At 49.1% G+C, this 14,940-nt stretch overlaps 1 protein-coding gene across 1 annotated transcript in view; it reads left to right on the top strand.

Annotated features, from left to right (window-relative positions):
• Nucleotides 1-14,940, top strand: part of ppl (periplakin) — a 90,831-nt gene that overhangs the window by 52,532 nt on the left and 23,359 nt on the right. Inside the window, exons 8-14 of the mRNA XM_038819489.1 lie at nt 138-245; nt 1,427-1,522; nt 4,739-4,861; nt 7,035-7,181; nt 9,434-9,588; nt 12,501-12,598; nt 13,907-13,936. Of these exons, the coding sequence (XP_038675417.1) occupies nt 138-245; nt 1,427-1,522; nt 4,739-4,861; nt 7,035-7,181; nt 9,434-9,588; nt 12,501-12,598; nt 13,907-13,936 (757 nt within the window). The remainder of the gene's footprint in view (nt 1-137; nt 246-1,426; nt 1,523-4,738; nt 4,862-7,034; nt 7,182-9,433; nt 9,589-12,500; nt 12,599-13,906; nt 13,937-14,940) is intronic.

The raw sequence follows: 14,940 nt of genomic DNA, 5'->3' as shown, positions 1-14,940 counted from the left end.
GGGCCATTAAAATTGTGGCTGAAATAATGAAACTACTTCTGCAAGAGTGGAATTGTGCCTGTGTGAGAATCATTGCCATGAGCTGGGGAACTTGGCATGAATGATGATCAGCTTGAGCCTTTGCTGGTGTGTTACAGAGCTTTGTGAGCCGACATTTGGAGGCGAAGGAAGGTGCCATTAACAAACTCCATGATGCTGGCAATAAACTGTTGCAGGCGAATCACCCTGGGAGGAACGCGATCGAGGTAATGGCGGAAACCTCCGTGATCTTCTTAAAACTGCTTCTGAAACAATTCCTCGCTTACATTGCGACTGCAATGCAATGACTGGGGCAGCACGGTAGCATGGTGGTTAGCATAAATGCTTCACAGCTCCAGGGTCCCAGGTTCGATTCCCGGCTGGGTCACTGTCTGTGTGGAGTCTGCACGTCCTCCCCGTGTGTGCGTGGGTTTCCTCCGGGTGCTCCGGTTTCCTCCCACAGTCCAAAGATGTGCGGGTTAGGTGGATTGGCCATGCTAAATTGCCCGTAGTGTCCTAATAAAAGTAAGGTTAAGGAGGGGGGGGGGGTTGTTGGGTTACGGGTATAGGGTGGATATGTGGGTTTGAGTAGGGTGATCATGGCTCAGCACAACATTGAGGGCCGAAGGGCCTGTTTTGTGCTGTACTGTTCTATGTTCTATGTTCTATGCTATGCAGTGAGCCAATTAACATCACTAAGAACATACTTTCATCATCTTCCTGTATCAAACTATTAATAGATGGGTTGAATGAAAGACCAATATTTTAATTGTTGTTGTGGTGTTTTTATTTAAAAAAAGAGCCACTTAAAAAATTTCTTGTGAACTTCCACTGCTCCTGCTTCCATAGGCTAATCCCTGGGATTGTTGGACTGTCCAATGAGGGAGGGATTGGGGAAACTGGGCCTGTAATCCCGAGGGTTCTGACGAATGAGAGGTGATCTCATTGGAACTAATCCTTCAAGGGCTCGACCAGGGTAGATGCAGGAAGGATGTTTCCCCTGTCTGGGGGTGGGAGGCCCAGAACCAGGGGACACAGCCTCAGAATAAAGGCCAAATAGGACCAAGATGAGGAACAATTCCTTCAGTCAGAGGGTGGTGAATCTATAGAATTCTCCTCCTCGGGGAGCTATGGAGGCTTGGTCATTTGAGAATACTCACGACCGAGATCAATAGGTTTCTAGATATTAAAGACATCAGGGGTAATGGGGATAGTGCGGGAAAATGGCGCCAAAGTGGAAGATCAGCCATGACCTTGTTGAATGGCGGAGCGGACTCGAGGGGCTGAATGGCCTACTCCTGCTCCTACATTCCGAATCCTAATTCCAAAGGGGTGGGGAAAACTAGGGCTGGATTTTGTCGATCAATGGTACGGGTGATGATTACATTACTTTAACTCTCTTCCTCAGGCGCACATGGAAGCTGTGCATGCTGACTGGAAAGAATACCTCAACCTGCTGATTTGTGAGGAGAACCATCTCAAAAATATGGATGACTACCACAAGGTAAAAGGGATTTCCAGCTCTGAAGGGAGGGAACAAAACTTCACCAAAGTGGCGCACGCCCATAAGCATTATTCCGACTCGGCAATGTATCCTTGGGTGGGTGGGGGGACCCCAAAGATGGACCGGGGAGCCCCCGTGCCCTCCCCAATCGGATCATACCCGGTATGGTTTTCATGCTAATTGCTCAGGAAGGTCAAACTTCCCCTGATACGATTCCAATCGCAATCCTCAGGTGACTCTGACTATCTTACACCAATAGTTACCCCGCAAAAGGTTAGGAGATTTACAACCACCTCTAGCATCTGGATAACTATTGTACACACCCACAGAAACCATACCCCCCCCCCCCCCCCACCCCCCACCACTACCAACTGTCCCAAGTCCCCCCTGTGGTAGTCACCACTAACTGTATTAGATGTATATTAGATTTAGTACGGTAAGACTCCTGTATTAGAGGTACATGGGTAAATCCCTGCCTGCTGGCTCCACCCAGTAGACGGAGTATAAATGTGTGTGCTCGCCGGTGCTGCTCCCATTCTGGTAGCAGCTGCAGAAGGCCACACACCTCAGCTCAATAAAGCCTCGATTATTCCACTATTCTCGTCTTTGTAGTAATTGATAGTGCATCACCCCCTCCGACTGACTGACCCTCCCCCAGACTGTTGGGACCCTCCCCCACTGAATGTCTGACCAGACACCCCCTCCTCTCCCACACCCACACACACAAATCCTAAGCCTTTACCTGACAAACCTACCTTCTGCCTGGTTCGCAAGCAGCTGGACCTTTTAAACTCGCCTGATTCACGGCAGCTGGTGCTGTACAAAAAGTGGGGCGGTGTAACCTCCTTGCGTCCGACTAAAGGCCTCGACGGAAGGCGCCGGCGCTGCGTTGCCCTGCACAGCCCTTGCCGGGCCTGATTCGGGAGGTCGGGCGAGAAAGCGTCGGGAACATTCCAGGGGTGAAAAGGCAGGAGCGGAGTAGCAATCCGTCTCAGACTGCCCCCCTCCCAGGAGGTTTGGGTCTATGCTTGTTCCTTCATATGAATCCAAGCAAGAGGCGCATTCCGAGCAGAATTGTACCTCCCTGAGCTTGTACGAACAGGTACATCAGGACGAAAGAACAGTGGGTGCCCAGAGCTGACATTTTCAGCCCACTGACCAATCGGGTGATCACTGCCAATGTGTCTCGAGGCCAGCTCTTCATAGTTTGGGGGTTGAGGGCACTCTGGGAAATGTACCTTATTTCCTGGGCAGGTGCAATGTGCACACAATGCTGTGTGACTTTGTGCCTTGAACCTGGACCCATTGGGGCTGAAACAATGCACAAACCTATTTAAATTGGGATTGTTGTACCTGTCAGAAGGCAGAACCTTTCATGGCGTTTACCTGGGCAGGATTCACGCTCGGTTCCTGGAGGTTAAAGCGGCTACACCATCCTGTCCACACCTGATTATAAACAACTAGACAGGAATGGAAAAATCCTGGGTCAGCAGCTGATTCAACTACTGAACACAAGGCTCCCCTGTTGCCAGGGTTACATTACACGCTTGGCAATACTCCAATTACCATTACTCTGGTGTCAGGTTAGAGAAATGACTGGAAGAACGGGCCAAGATTTGACCGGAAGAAATTACCTGCCCTAAATAAAGTAAATTAGCACGGGCAAGAAAAGTGTGATGTGTATATATACAACTGTTTATAATAATGAAAAATGACAATAAAAAGATTTCAAAAGAAAAATGACCTTGCCCTAGAATCATAGAATAGAATCATAGAATCCCTACAGTGCAGAAGAAGGCCATTCGGCCCAAACCACGGAAAGAGCACCCTACCTAGGCCCTCATCCTGTCCCCATTACCCAGCAACCCCACCTAACCTTTCAGACACTAATGGGCAAATTTGCATGGCCAATCCACCTAACCTGGGCCTCTTTGGACCTCTTTTGAGGTTTGACACTTTTAGTTTAGCTTCGGAGTCGCCACTTTCCCTTCACTTCGATTCCTACAGATCAGTTTTGCAGTTTGGTCACAATGGTTCAGTGTCCTGGGAAAGAGGGTCACTTGCAAACAAGTGTAAGATGAAATGACATGACGGTAAAGTACTGTGGGAATCTGAAATAAGAACCGAAAATGCTGGAAATACGAAACAAGAGGCGGCGCAGTGGTTAGCACCGCTGCCTCGCCCAGGTTCCATTCCGACTTCGGGTGACTGTGTGGAGTTTGCACATTCTTCCCGTGTGGAGTTGGCACATTCTTCCCGTGTGGGGTTTGCACATTCTTCCCGTGTCTGCGGGGGTTTCGTCCCTCAGTCCAAATTTGTCCATGAGGAAAAATTGCCCCTTTGTGTACCAAAGGTTAAATGGGATTACGGGGTCAGGGTGGAGAGTTGGGCCGAGGTAGGCTGCTCTTTCAGTGGGTCGATGCAGACTTGATGGGCCGGATGGCCTCCTTCAGCACTGTAGGGATTCTGTAATTCGAGGTCAGGCAGCGTCTGTATAGAGAGACACAGCGTTGGTGTTCTTGGGCCACTGACCTGAATAATACAAGAGGGGCCCGTACCGCAAACAGAGTCCATGCAGGAAGCTACAACAGGAGGAAATTACTCACCCAGAGAGTGGTCAATCTTTGGAATTCTCCAGAGGCCTAGATTTCAGGATACTAGTGACATTGAGGGATTATTGTGTTAGCGCGGGAAAGTGATGTTGAGGTAGATGATCAGCTATGATCGAATTGAGTGGCGGAGCAGGCTCGATGGGCCAAATGGCCTCCACCTCCTACATTCCTCTACACAAGGTGTTAGTGCAGCCCTCTTGAGGGCTGTTTATTTACCATATATCCAATTTTAACTTCAGGAGAGAAACATTAGCCTACTTTCCAGTGCTCTCGAGCACCGGTTGTGCTTCTACTCCGTGTTGGCACTGGGAAAGAGGACGTCCTGTCTAGAGTCATCAAAATGGAGCCCACCTCTGCTGGTGACGGGTACTGGACAAGCAGTGATGAGGGGACCAGCGACTCGGCCTGCCAATCGGGGGGCAAAAGGAGTGGGTGTGCTGCTGCGAACTGAGATAGAACTGAGAGGGAGAACACCACTGTTAAATTATTAACACCAAAAATCTCAAGACTTCTAGCCAACAAAATGGTGAAGCTGTCTTGTCTGAATCTAACCCGTGCAACTGTGTAAATTAACATCTTTTATCCTTCTTTTTCAATCCGTTAGTTTTACAAAGATTCGAAGGACATGCAGGAGCTCCTCAAGAAAGTTGACAATGATCTGGATCAGAAGTACAATCCAGAGTTCAAGGATGAATTTCAGCTTCAGACCATGCTCCGTGACCTCGAGGTAAGTAGAACCATCTTTATGGTTGCAATATGTCTGGACTCGAGAATGGCTAACCCACATTTTTATCAAGTACACACCACCACCGGAGCCAAATTGAAACTCTTAAATGTAATTATTTTTATTCTGAGAGACGCTGGGTATCTGTAGCAGAACCACAGTTGTTCGTTGCTGTTTCCTTAAAGACCTGCTATAGAGCTGCAATGGAGACAATCACATTGACTCCAGAAACGTCGGTGCTTTTATGTTTTCATAGGATGTGTTTCTGCTGATGGCCAGCATTTGCTGCCATACCCCAAGTGCCCTCGAACGGAGTGGCTTGCTGTGTCAAGAGTTACCTGGTCTGGAGTCACATGTACCCAGCCCAAATCAGGAGGGCAGATTTCCTTCACTAAAGATTAAGCGGGAAGAGTCATGGGGCTGCATGGTGGCATAGTGGTTAGCACTGCTGCCTCACAAGACCAGGGACTCTGGTTCGATTCCCGGCTTGGGTCACTGTCTGTGTGGAGTCCACACGTCCTCCCTGTGTCGGCGTGGATTTCCTCCGGATGCTCCGGTTTCTTCCCACAAGTCCCGGAAATGTTTAGGTTAGGTGGGGTGGCCATGCTAAATCGCCCCTTAGTGTGATAAGATGTACAGGTTAGGTGGGGTTACAGGGATAGGACGGGGGGAGTGGGCCTCGGTAGAGTGCTCATTCAGAGGGTCGGTGCCGGCTTGATGGGCTGAATGGCCTCTGCAAGGATCTGATGGATTCTACAGCTGTTAGTGAAACAGATGGACTTTTATGACCATTGTTCAAAGTTTCGTTCAAAGTTCAATTCAACATTTTAAATTTAAAAACAGAATTTGCTAATTCATAAAATTTGCGGCAGCTGGTGGGGTTTGAACCCAAAGCGTTAGCTCGAGCCGCTTGTTTACTAATCCAATGATATTATCACTACACAATCTACCCTACACTGATTCAAGGTAGCAGTGTTTAAGGGTTCAAACACTGCAGTGAAGGATAGAAAGTCAATTTTTCTCATGTCCTTGGCAGTGAGGTTGTGACGGTTCAATACGTGCACAACAAGGTCCATTTGTCTCTGTTTAAAATTGTTAACGTTAATCCCCGGGAGAGCAAACAATGGCTAGTTCTTTTTTTTTTGGCAATGACATTTTGAGCCTGAGCTACGGTAGACTTTGCCTGCACTCCAGACTCTGACTGACAGCCAGTCTAAAGCCAGTGGAGACACTCAGGATTTTCAGAAGCCAGCTCTGCGGTGATTAGTTCGGTTTTCCAGCGTTCCCTTTCACCAAATGGCCACGATTTCTAACCACCTCAAAGCTGCTGGTGTGGCTGACGAATCAGCGTATCGGGGATTCCACGGGGAAGCAGTGTGGAAACTCCTTTAAATGATTCCTCGCAGTCCAGGCTCGAGTTGTGCAAAGTACATCGCAGACACAAGAATACAGTCATTTCGGTCTGCCACATAACCACTTGCACTGGGTTAAAATTGGGCCCGTTAACATTTTTCACGTCAGCCTAAACAGAAGCTACAGGGCTGGCACGGTGGCGTAGCGGTTAGCACTGCTGCCTCACGGCACCAAGGAACCGGGTTCAATCCCGGCTCCGGGTCACTGTCCGTGTGGAGTTTGCACATTCTCCCCGTGTCTGCGTGGGTCTCTCCCCCACAACCCAAAGATGTGCAGGGTAGGTGGATTTGTGCGGGGTAGGTGGATTTGTGCGGGGTAGGTGGATTTGTGCGGGGTAGGTGGATTTGTGCGGGGTAGGTGGATTTGTGCGGGGTAGGTGGATTTGTGCGGGGTAGGTGGATTTGTGCGGGGTAGGTGGATTTGTGCGGGGTAGGTGGATTTGTGCGGGGTAGGTGGATTTGTGCAGGCTAGGTGGATTTGTGCGGGGTAGGTGGATTTGTGCGGGGTAGGTGGATTTGTGCGGGGTAGGTGGATTTGTGCGGGGTAGGTGGATTCGTGTGGGGTAGGTGGATTTGTGCGGGGTAGGTGGATTGGCCACGCTAAATTGCCCCTTAATTGGGGGGGTTAAAAAAATCGGGTACTTTAAATTTTAGAAAGCTCAAAAAGGAGAAGCCACTTTGTGGCAGTGCTCAGGGTAGTGTTAGCACGGGCACCTCAAAGTCTTCTCGAGGCTAATGACGGTTTCTGCTTCAACATCCCTCAGGACCAGGATCGAGCGCTGGACAAGTACGATGACGCAGTGAAAACCCTGAAGAAACGCAGCCAGCAGGTGCTGCCTCTGAAATATCGACGTGCAAACCCTACCAAGCCCTTCCCGGTCGAGGCCCTTTGTGACTTTGATGCAGAAGAAGTAAGACATTTCCCGCTCGCATTTGTGTGACACTAAATCCTCACATTGCCTGTTTCCTCTGACAGGGTGAAGTAGGGAAAGCGATATCCTGCCAGGCTAATTCAAAGCTGAGCTCACGCCTAATCAACCCACAGCGTTTTTCCCCCTCTCTTTTAAATCATACATTTTATTATATCCAACCAAATGTTAAGGAGCTCAGTGGGGAGCACCCCTGCCTCTGAGCCGGAAGTTCTGGGTTCGAGTCCCACTCCAGGACTTGACGGCCAAGGAAGGTGCATTAACGCGACCAAAACAGGTTGGGTGTCACTGGTGTGGTTTAGCTCACTTAACTGGACAACTGGATCGTGATGCAGAGCGAGGTCAGCGGCGCGGGTTCAATTCCCGTCCCGGCTGAGGTTATTCATGAAGGTCCCGCCTTCTGAACCTTGCCCCTCGCCTGAGGTGTGGTGATCCCCTGGTTAAATCACCACCAGTCAGCTCTCCCCCTCAAAGGGGAAAGCAGCCGAAGGTCATCTGGGACTGTGGTGACTTTACAACCTGTAAATTCCTTCCAAACAAGTAAATAGCTGATGATAAGAGTGGGAGAGACTCTTGATCAGACACCCTTGATGTGGAGTAGCGCCCCTCAAGCTTTAAGCTTCTGGTGACAGAAGGCGACCTGTTCCAAGGAGTTAGTTTGCAAAAGATGGGCATGTCGGCAGACAGAATCACATAGTCTTCAGCATGAGAGATATCCAGTGTGACTTGCATCTTGCAGGAGAACCTCAGAAATGGGTATGCGCCATTCAGCCCCTCAAAGTTGTTCCGTCAGTCAATAAGATCAAATCTTGTCTGTCTTAACTCCACCCAGTTCTCCATTCTGCAGTACTCGCTCGTGGCAAAAATCTACCAATCTCCGATTCAAAGGGCAGCATTCTCCATTTGGGAGACTGTTCTCCCGCCGGAGATTAATCAGCTGTGGTTTGTGCTGGCACTGGGAGTGGCGCCCAGAGGCGATTCACCATCCCTTGCCGTGCAAGTTTATGCATGGTGGGGATCATGAGGGATTTCTACGCGAATCCTGCTATTGGGCCGCCATTTGAGTGGGCGAGGTCTAGCGGTTGCCCCCCCCCCCCCCCCCCGCAACGCAATTCCTGCCCCTCGCCCGCCACGGGAATTTTTGGGTCACCCCCTATCCCGCTCCACAGTGCGCATACATGAGAGTGACCTGACATCCCCCACCAGGCCCCCCTCTATATCAGAGATCACCACCACCACCCCCATAACAGAGACACCTCCTGCATCAAAGCTAAAGACCAGTCCAAATAGAAAAAGGGAAATAAAATCACTGTTTTAAAACTCACCTGTCTCTTACAGCTGCTCATTCAGGAAGAGAAGGCAGCAGCATAGAAAGCAAAAGCCACATTACCAGGGATTAGACCCACTCAAATCCTTTGATCTGTGAGGCTTGTATGCACTTCAAAGAGAAATATCATTTATTAGGCTGTAAATGTCAGCATCCAGACAGCCAGATGTCTGGATTGTTTATTTTCATTTCCCTTCATGCTTGAGTGAATCCCATGCACCCCGCTGTGTAATTAACTGCAATACTTAGAAACATCTAGCTATGATTGACAGCTCATGACCCATGAAAAGCAGTTAAGTGCTTTCCGCTGAGAAAAAGAGGAAGTGAATGCACTTAACTCCTAGATGTTGATAAACATTGTGGTCAGGATGAGGGTCTGTTGGGGGTGGGGTGGGCAGGATTTGCACTGTGGGGTGAGGGGGCCCTCCAATGGGGGCACCTACCTTAAATACTTAACCCCTTGGCCCACAGCGAGGCCCACAGCACCAGCGTCACGCTGGTATCAACCCACACCCGTGTGAATCGCAGTCCAGAGGTCCTGAGAATCTTGGAGGCGTGGTGAATCTGGTGTCCAGCCGTTAATCTTCCCGTTGGCACGGGGCGCAAATCTTAATGCCGCCACCAGCGGGAGACCTGGGCATTGGAAACGGATCAGCGCCGATCCCATCCCCCCCCCCCCCCCCCCCCCCCCCCCCCAAGGCTGGATTCTCCGTTGCCCGACACCCAAAGATTTTTTTCGGTGACAGATTTGCCATTGGAAATTCCCGATTGTGTCCCAACATTTTGATTGGTCAATTCCATGCAGGGTGGCGAACAGGGAGGCAGAAGTGCTGCCCCCTTGTGGAAATGTTAGTTGACCCGGGAAGTGAGCGTGTGTCGGCATAACCTTTTCTCTCTCGTATGACAGACACATATCCAGCGTGGGGAGAGGTACATACTGAATAAGAACAGCAATGGAACTCACTGGGAAGTGACTGATACAGCTGGTCGCAAGCAAAAGCCTCCTGCTGTCTGCTTTATCATCCCTCCGACCGACCCTGAGGCAATAGCGATTGGAGATGAGTAAGTCCGAAAACTCCCCTCCTGGTGCATATCCAAAAGGTTTGGAAAGGGAGCGTAACTCATTATCAGCAAAATGTGTTTGAATTTTAGCAGCTCCAGTCTACACTGAGCTCCCAGTGAAGGTGGTGGATGGAGTTATTGTATTCGGCCTAGTGGAATTAATGTTATCAATTTATCTGTCTGAACCAAAACAATCAGTCTGTATTTTTTTAAACAGTTCAGGACATTCCAGTGTATCTTTTGCCCATTTTTCTCCAGAAAGGATTTGGAACTGAGCTTCACCTTTATTCCAAACTCCTCCTTTCCCTCAAGCTCCCTCTGGTGTGACCACAAACACTCACAGAGCATCATGTCCATGGAGTGGTATAATTGGACTGAACCATCAGGCTTCCTTTTCAATCAAACCAATACTTTATCGACAGCAGCGCAGGGAGAGACCTGTGGTCACTGGAACAATCCAGCCCCATGAATCCAGCAGAGTGGCTGCCAGCCAGTCAATAATGATGGCGATGGTACCGACGTGCACCTCAAGGTGGCGATCTTGGCTAGATCACTGCCTCCAGTTTTCAGTGTTGCCGCCTGACTCTGCGATGATGCTCCCGGAGCATCAGACAAAGCAAAAAGGAAGGGATTAGCAAAATTGAGACCCAGAATAAAGAAATTTTATTTCTTTAGGGGCAGCAGGGTAGCATGGTGGTTAGCATAAATGCTTCACAGCTCCAGGGTCCCAGGTTCGATTCCCGCCTGGGTCACTGTCTGTGTGGAGTCTGCACGTCCTCCCCCTGTTTGTGTGTGTTTCCTCCGGGTGCTCCGGTTTCCTCCCACAGTCCAAAGATGTGCGGGTTAGGTGGATTGGCCATGCTAAATTGCCCGTAGTGTCCTAATAAAAAGTAAGGTTAGGGGGGGTTGTTGGGTTACGGGTATAGGGTGGATACGTGGGTTTGAGTAGGGTGATCATGGCTCGGCACAACATCGAGGGCCGAAGGGCCTGTTCTGTGCTGTACTGTTCTATGTTCTATGTTCTAAATGCCCAAAACTGGGAAATAAGAATAGGGTTTCTTTCACGACAAAAGAAGCCAGCGGCAGGAAGGAAAAGGTTTATTTTGATTTTAACAATAAGCTGCCCAGGGCAGTAACTATCGACGGAATGGTGAGACAATCAACATTCTGGCCCCTCCTTGGGTACCGGTTTTTATGCTGGTCTAACGGGCCTCACCGTACCTGGGAAGCCCGTACTCTACAAGCCCCACTGGGGGGGGGAATCAAGATGTGAAATGAAAATCGCTTATTGTCACGAGTAGGCTTCAATGAAGTTACTGTGAAAAGCCCCTAGTCGCCACATTCCGGCGCCTGTCCGGGGAGGCTGGTACAGGAATCGAACTGTGCTGCTGGCCTGCTTGGTCTGCTTTAAAAGCCAGCGATTAGCCCTGTGAGCTAAACCAGCCCCTTGCTAAACCAGCCCCTTGTAATGTAATGATCGCATTACATTACATTTCATGTCGCATTACATTCACACCCCCCCCCCCCCCTACCATCTGGCCTGGACTTGCAAAATCCTACCAACTGTCCTGTCTTGAGACAATTCACACGTCTTTCACCTGGGGTTACCCCTATCTCTGGATCTGTAATGATTTGATTACCCGGAAATGCTCGCATTCCAAGCAGTGTCTGGCATCTCTGACTTTGTCTCTTTAAATGTTTCTGGAACATACCTCTCCATTCACCTGAGGAAGGAACAGTGCTCCGAAAGCTCATGTTTGAAACAAACCTGTTGGACTTTAATCTGGTGTTGTAAGACTTTTTACTGTGTTCACCCCAGTCCAACGCCGGCATCTCCACAATATGTAGATAGGCCAACTAGGGGGGAGGCCATATTGGATTTGCTGCTTGGCAACAAATCAGATGTCTCGGTGGGGGAGCATTTTGGTGACAGTGACCACAACTCCTTGACCTTTACCATAGTCACTGAGAGGGATAGAAGCAGATAGTATGGGAAGGTATTTAATTGGGGGAGGGGAAATTGTACTGCTATTAGACAGGAGCTGAGGAGCATAAAGTGGGAGCAATTGTTCTTGGGGAAATGCACAACAGTAATGTGGGGGTTGGGGTTAAGGTTAGGGTTAGAGTTACCTCCTTAAATATTATGTCCAGTTCTGCTCGCCTCATTATAGTCAGGATATGGATGCTTTGGAGAAGGTGCTGTGGAGATTTACCAGGATGCTGCCTGGACTGGAGGGCATGTCATATGAAGAAAGGTTGAGGGAGCTAGGGCTTTTCTCACTGGAGCGAAGAAGGCAGAGAGGTGGCTTGATCGAGGTGTACAAGGTGATGAGAGGCATGGATAGAGCGGATAGCCAGAGACTTTTCCCCAGGGCGGAAATGGCTGTCACAAGGGGACATATTTTTAAGGTGATTGGAGGAAGTTATAGGGGAGATGTCAGAGGTCGGTTCTTTACACAGAGAGTGGTGGGTGTGTGGAATGCACTGCCAGCAGAGGTGGTGGAGTCAGAGTCATGTGGGACATTTAAGCGACTCTTGGACAGGCACATGGACAGCAGTAAATTGAAGGGTGTAGGTTAGGTTGATCTTAGGTTAGGATAAATGGTCGCCACAATATTGTGGGCTGAAGGGCCTGTACTGTGCTGTACTGTTCTATGCTCTATGAGTCAATCGTCTGATCCGACTTGGTATATCCACGAGTGAAACCTGGAAATGACTGGTACTGTTCTGAACTAAGACCTATGGGACCGGTTAGGGGCAGTATTATTATTATTATCAGTCATTTCCCAGGTCTTGCTGCCTTTTTTCCATTTGGGTAGCTTTGAATTGAGTAACGTTCTTTACCTGTGGTTCACATATTTGTGTCTATGTTACATCTGCCCCCCCCCCCCCCCCCCCGCCCCCCCCAACAGCATCACCAATCAGTACAATAACGTCAAGCAGAAGAGTGGCACGGCCAAGAACCTTCTGCAGAAACGGGTGAAAGGGATGAAACAGACTGACAAACCAGGTACGTGTTTTAACTGAGTGAGGGGGAAGGGAAGGAACTTGCAAAGGGTACCGGATAACGGAGTAATCTCTGGTTAGAAGTACGGCGAAGATCTCTCCACTCAGATCAATCCCTCCCAATGCATGAAATGTATTTCCAAAGCCACTCAGCCCATCTCCAGAATACACTTTTCTCCCAAAGCCTTTTCCTCCCTTTTTAAAAAATTAATTTAGAGTACCCAATTCATTTTCTCCAATTAAGGGGCAATTTAATGTGGCCAATTGACCTACCCTGCACATCTTTGGGTTGTGGGGGCGAAACCCACGCAGACATGGGGAGAATGTGCAAACTCCACACGGAAGGTGACCCAGAGCCGGGATCGAACCTGGGACCTCGGCGCCGTGAGGCAGCAGGGCTAACCCACTGTGCCGCCGTGCTGCCCTCTCCCTTTTTTTTTTAAAGGAAAATGCTTTGTGCCTTTTTAATAAAAAGGTTTGGAATTTCATCTGGGTTTTGTGGGGAGGCGGGGACAGTGCAAATCCTCACCTAAATGTGATGGGTGCTCCGGAGACCCTGGTTAGCTCTACCAGATAAGGGAGAGAATCCGGCACAGTAGGAGACAACAGTCCTTGCGAATGCTTAACGTTGAGCATTGCCACTTAAAACCGATGGTCAGAATGTTTAAAACAAAGTTGTATGTTTGGAATTCTGCAATAAAGAGAGGACATGTTGGGTTCTGGTTGGGGATTGACCTTCCTTTTTCTCTCTCTCTCTCTCTCTCTCTCTCTCGAGTACGAATCGGCCCCTGTGTATTTCCCAGCCTTTTCTGCTTCATTTCAACAATCGGCTGCAGGAAGCGGCACAGTGGTTAGCTCTGCTGCCTCACAGCGCCAGGGTCCCAGGTTCGACTCCCGGCTTGGGTCACTGTCTGTACGGAGTCTGCACGTTCTCCCCGTGTCTGCGTGGGTTTCCTCCAGGTGCTCCGGTTTCCTCTCACAGTCCAAAGATGCGCAGGTTAGGTGGATTGGCCAAGTTAAATGGTCCCTTAGTGTCCAAAGATTAATTGCAGTAGGATTTCATTGCTTGAACCCCCTTGCAAGAAAGTCTAACATTTCATTCACCTTCCTAATTGTTTGCTACATCTGCATGATATCTCTGTGTGACCTGTGAACTAGGACGGCCAATTCCCTCTGAATGCAAACGTTTGCTGTTTCTGGGTCGGGTCTGGAGTATTTTGAGCCTTCGGTGAATCTTTATTATGGATGACACTGACCTGCCTCACTATTTAATTCAACTGACTTTGTTATTTTGTTTCTTGTTCCTTCACAGTGGTGAAGACGCCCCAGATGCCCGTGTCAAGTAAGTCCGATTTTCTTCTAGCACTGGTGGATAATATACAGTGCACCTTTTTGGACTTCTGTGTTTCAGATTTATCTTAATATCAAAAACTTACAATCAGGTGGCATTGATTCCAGCCAAAGAAGGAGATATTGGGATAGGTAGCTGAAACTCGGTAGAAGAGGTGGGATGTTACAGAGGATGGAGAGAAGGTGAAGTTTATGGGGGAAATTCCCAAACTTAGGACCTGGATAAAGGAGAGCATTGTTGAGGATGGCGAGGAGAAAGAGAGTGGGGAAATGCACAGGCGATCAGTGTGTAAGGATTGCAGAGTTTTAGGGCAGCACGGTGGCCTAGTGGTTAGCACAGCTGCCTCACAGCGCTGAGGTCCCAGGTTCGATCCCGGCTCTGGGTCACTGTCCGTGTGGAGTTTGCACATTCTCCCCGTGTCTGCGTGGGTTTCGCCCCCACAACCCAAAGATGTGCAGGTTAGGCGGATTGGCCACGCTAAATTGCCCCTTAATTGGAAAAAATAATTGGGTACTCTAAATTTATTTTTAAAAAAGGATTGCAGAGTTTTTGGAGGATTATTGAGTTGGAGGGTGCCGGGTTATTGAAGGGCGGGGGCCAAATAGGGATTGCAGCATGAGATTTAAAGTTTCAGATAATGGACCAGGAGTAAATGTGGGTCATGGAGGACAGGGGAGAAGGGTGAGTGGTACTGGTGGGAGCGAGGACAGAGGTGACAGTGTTCTGAATGAGTTCAGTGCGGAAATTGAAAGATAGAAGGGCATTCAGGAAAGTATTTGAACAGTTAATATGTGGGTAATAAAAGCTTGCACGAGGGATTCAGCAGCAGATAGGCTTGAGGCAGGGGCAGAGATAGATGGTGTTATGGAGCTGGAAGTAGATGGATTTTGCGATGGAGAGGATACAGGGGTCAGAAGTTCAGCTGAAGGTCAAATAGGACACCATGTTTGCAAGTATTCTGGTTCAACCAAAGAGAGTGACAAGAGGGGGGCGGG

This window comes from Scyliorhinus canicula, chromosome 15 (genome assembly GCF_902713615.1).
Source record: "Scyliorhinus canicula chromosome 15, sScyCan1.1, whole genome shotgun sequence".
Lineage (NCBI taxonomy): Eukaryota > Metazoa > Chordata > Chondrichthyes > Carcharhiniformes > Scyliorhinidae > Scyliorhinus > Scyliorhinus canicula.
This window is presented reverse-complemented; position numbering and strand designations above follow the sequence as displayed.